This window comes from Colletotrichum chrysophilum (genome assembly GCF_026319265.1).
Source record: "Colletotrichum chrysophilum strain AFK26 chromosome Unknown scaffold_49, whole genome shotgun sequence".
In the NCBI taxonomy this organism is placed as follows: Eukaryota; Fungi; Ascomycota; class Sordariomycetes; order Glomerellales; family Glomerellaceae; genus Colletotrichum; species Colletotrichum chrysophilum.
In genome coordinates, this window is record NW_026517336.1 from 160,301 (window position 1) to 164,376 (window position 4,076).

General features: G+C 53.7%; 1 protein-coding gene across 1 annotated transcript; it reads right to left on the bottom strand.

Annotated features, from left to right (window-relative positions):
* Positions 1 to 813: 813 nt before the first annotated feature.
* On the bottom strand, positions 814 to 2,428 carry COL26b_006575 (uncharacterized protein; the record flags this gene model as incomplete). Its single annotated transcript, XM_053179391.1, has 5 exons — positions 814 to 859; positions 987 to 1,315; positions 1,364 to 1,542; positions 1,765 to 2,198; positions 2,253 to 2,428. 5 exons carry the CDS (start codon positions 2,426 to 2,428, stop codon positions 814 to 816), a joined length of 1,164 nt encoding a protein of 387 aa, XP_053036669.1.
* Between the last annotated feature and the right edge of the window lie 1,648 nt (positions 2,429 to 4,076).

Sequence of the window (4,076 nt, forward strand, 5' to 3'; positions counted from 1 at the left end):
CAGTTCCGTTCAACAGACTCTGTCCTAATTTTCAGCCTCCCGCCGTTCGCCTTGTCACCACCTGCCATCAAGGCGTCAAGTTTCGTCTGTATTCTGTCTTCTACGTCAAACTTGACACAGGCTATGCCGTTGCCACTGTCAGGCGGGTTGAACGCGTGGCATCTCATCTTCGCCGGGGAATTTCTAGGCATCGCTTAGGTCGTTTTGGTCTCAAGTTGTTCAGCCTGCCTCGATCTGACAGCCGAGCCTCATGCACTCTGCCACTCATCTGAAAGGAATGTGGGATGGCCAAGCATGTCGAGGTAGCGTTTTCTGGCACAAGACGCATGATACTCTCGACCCCCGTGTGGCTCCGTGATGCTTGTCCCTGAACCATGAACCACCTGGAACGAAGAGCGCGCCAGACACCTGTCAGCCCCGTGTGGGTTCCCGATGCGGGGGACAAAGGTCGGAGGCTGGCTCGTCCGGGCGCAAGAATAGCATCTTGTCTGACGAAAGAATGAGACATCGCCGGGAAGAAGCCCCTGCTGGCATGAAGGATCTGTTGAGGCTCAAAGCTTGGCTTGTTAATCTTCTTTCAATGTCAACGACTGTCATCACTTGACGGGCGGGCCGACTTGTTTCGACTCGTCGCCTCTACGGTGGCGGCGTTTCAACTCTGTAGGTTGCTTGTGTATATATCTTGGCGACATATAGACTATAGTGACAGATGGCGTTTCTTGACAAGGCTGTCTTGACGCCCTGGACTGCCTGTGCTCCGACGAAGTATCTCTCAAGTCATATCTTGTACAGCATCTCTTCCCGAGGGGCGTCTCAATAGCTAGACTGATCGTTCCAGTACAGAGTCTCATGATAAACCCTGCATATGGGTCAGTGTACGCGTGCTATGGTGATCCAGCCAAACCTTCTCGGCTTGATGTGCAGATGAAGCCAGCATATCGCAGGATGGAACGAGCTTAAACAGGATCTTAGCAAGGGAAACTTACTCAGGTCCGGTAGCGTAGAGTGGCCAACCAAGCTTCAAAGTGATGTACTGGATGAGGTGGCTGGCAACCTTGATCTGCCCGACATCCGTGGGGTGCCACTGTGGCGCGATATCGTTGTGCTGCAAGATGCCGGTTGTGTTGAAGAAGTGCACAAATGGCTTGGCTGGTTTGCCTGTGGTAGATGTCGTATTGTTGATGGCATCCCAAGTGATCGGGTCACTGAGATACTCCTCCGTGTTGAAGTACTCATACACGCTGTACACTTCGTCTCTCAGATCCGTGTTTTGGCCGTAGGTATTTCCATCTTGGAAAAAGCCTTGCCACATTTGCTGGCCAAGTCAGCTTGAGGGCCATATTGAGGTGAGACTTGTTCACACCATGATGATGACCTGTGCTTCGGGCCACTTCCCATGAACGCCCTGGATGAGTTTTTTATAACTCTCCACGTAGGTAGACTTGGTGACATTGTTCGCGGCGTTGGCATCGTTGGTTCCAAGGTTGATGACGACGAGATCTGCAGCTGGGTTCCTGGAAAAGTCCCAAGGCTCAGGGTTGTCTACATTCGTCTTGGTCAGTTGTGTGATTCTTGACAATAACCCAAGTTGAGAATCGGGAGGGAATCTCGGACTCGAGGCGGCAAAGGCTATTTGATGCCCAGGCGTAAAGGCATAACACATACCTCCCCATACCTCGGCTGCCCTCCCACCAGTGTCAGATGTGTAGAACCATTGATGGGACTGCCCTCGAGGATTTCCCCAGCAATCTTGATCAGACACACAGATGCCTGGATACGCTGTGATTGAGTACTCAGTGTTTCCGAGACCTGCACCGACGCCATACGCAAAGCCCGCCAGAGCTTCATACGTGTTGTACATGCCTGCCGATAGACTGTCGCCAATGAATTCGACCCGACGTGGGTAGTCTGGAATCTTGACAAGCTTCTCGCCGGCAGCCACATGAACCTTGTCAATCTGTACTCCATATGCCCAGTTTGTCACTCTCATCTCGAAAGTAACGGGGCTGATGGGACCTGTGAGTTCAACTCCCGGCGTCTCGGGGCTCACAAAAAGATGCGTGGCGTCCGCCGTGACATTGGTGTGCATCCAGTCTAACCCAGCAATTCTGTAGGCAACCAGAGTGCTGTTGATCGTCTCGTTGCCGAAAGTGACAGCGACGCTCTGACCTGTGAAGCCAAACTTGATGCCTGGACCGCTGCGACATATTAGATACTCAAGAGTTTCTGTACTTTGGGGAGAGCAGACTCACGCCCACCAAGATATCATCTTGGAGTCCCAGCGGCCCTTGTAGGAGATTTCTTCCGCGTCGGCATTGTAAGTCTCATACTGGCCGTCTGCTAAGTTCACTTTGGTATCCGGGAAATCAGTGATTCTTGGACGGCCATTCTCAAGGATAGTTGCTGTCACGGCAGATGCGCAAAGCATGAGTGTCGCTAGTGATGGAACGAACATCATAGCCACAGGTGCCTCTCAGTCAATCGACTGGAGTTGTAGAACGAGTATCAGCTGCCTCAATCAACGCAAAGGCCATGATGAGCGCAATTGACACTTCTTATATGAATGCGCGGCCTGCAGCTATGCCTAGTTGATGTTGGCCCCTCATTGCGATATCGACTGGAGATCCGGGACGGCATAATAAGGACCGAGATGAGCGGGAAATCCGTCACTTTGGCCCAAGACTTGTTGGGGTGCATGCAGAGAGTATTCCGGCTATTCGGATCGCGAACCGCTTCCGATAGCTGATCTATTTTTGAGGGCAAACAGCGAACCGTCGCCAAAGTTGCTGAGGGATGAACACGCTAGAGGTTTTCTTAAAGTGCACCAAGTTGCTCTCTTCAAGCATTTTGACAAGACGCTTCTTGTTCTGAGCAGGTCGAAACCAAACAATACGAAACAAAAGAACCACGGCTTCGGTAACCAACAGCTGGCGAGCCTCAGTCAGCTGGGGTTGTCGGATTCGCGATTCGGCTCATCGCTAGAGATATCCGGCGGAAGGAGACACTCCGTGCCCAATTGGTGCGAGCATGTGATCTGCAAGGTGTGATGTAATGTGGGCCGTCGGCGCAGGCGATCTCCTGCTGAGAGGGACGTGGATTCCGGGGGAACATGTGCGCCAGTCCGGACCGGCCGCACGGGGCGGGGCTTTGGGGGCACTGAAGGACGGCAGAGCCGTTGGGTTGTATTGAAGCTAGACGGGTTCACCTCTGGGGAAGTCGGCACTTTTTAGCGACAGGGACCTATGTGCCAAAGCCGTAGCGTCCGGTCTCCCTCAGGCAACGTGGTGGGTTGGCCGGGACACATGGTCATCGGCCTTGTTTTGTGTGCGCTCATCGGATGGATGTGCAGACGCGCGCGTAATGTGAAAAGCCAACCTTTCCTGGGCTGGACGTCACAGAAAATCCAGGAGAGAATCAACAGACGAGGGCGGCTAGCAGCAGCGATCGTCGAGATCGAGGCTGACGCCTACGAAGCGCTGAACAAGGGGGAGGGGGCTCCCCAGAAGCCCAGAAGCAAGCGCCCTGCAAGGTCCGATGTGATGTGCATACGGGATCTCAATGATTGCAGCAATCAATCTGGCTGCCCGCGTCCTCTGCATATGATGAGGTACGGGATCGCACATTTAAGCAGCATTTGACCTGCAACCGTAATGCAAGGTCGTGCGTTTCAATTGGCGCTCGTCGTCGGGCAAGATTGCCTTTTTCTGCATGTTCTCCTGGCATGGCTTGTTAGCACTCGACCGACTGCTGCTGAGAAGAAAGGTCCTACCAACACCAACACGAACCACCGTCAGGCCACGGAGAGAGCTGATTGTCGAGCTGGTGCCGAGGTGAGGTGTCTGAGCCATGTGTGTGGTGTTTTGAATATTCCGCAGACCGGTAGTATCAAGTAAGGTAGGACGCCGGTGAAGTAGAAAAATCAGGTGTTCAGCCAGCAAACACGCTACAAGCAGGCGGCGTCGAGTTCGGCGACGCCTGGCGGTAGCAGGCCGTGTTCCCCGGAGGGCCGGTTGGAGGATGGAATGAAGCTATCATCCCTGCGGCAAGCTTGCCCAGCGTGACGGGTCTCAGGGAGG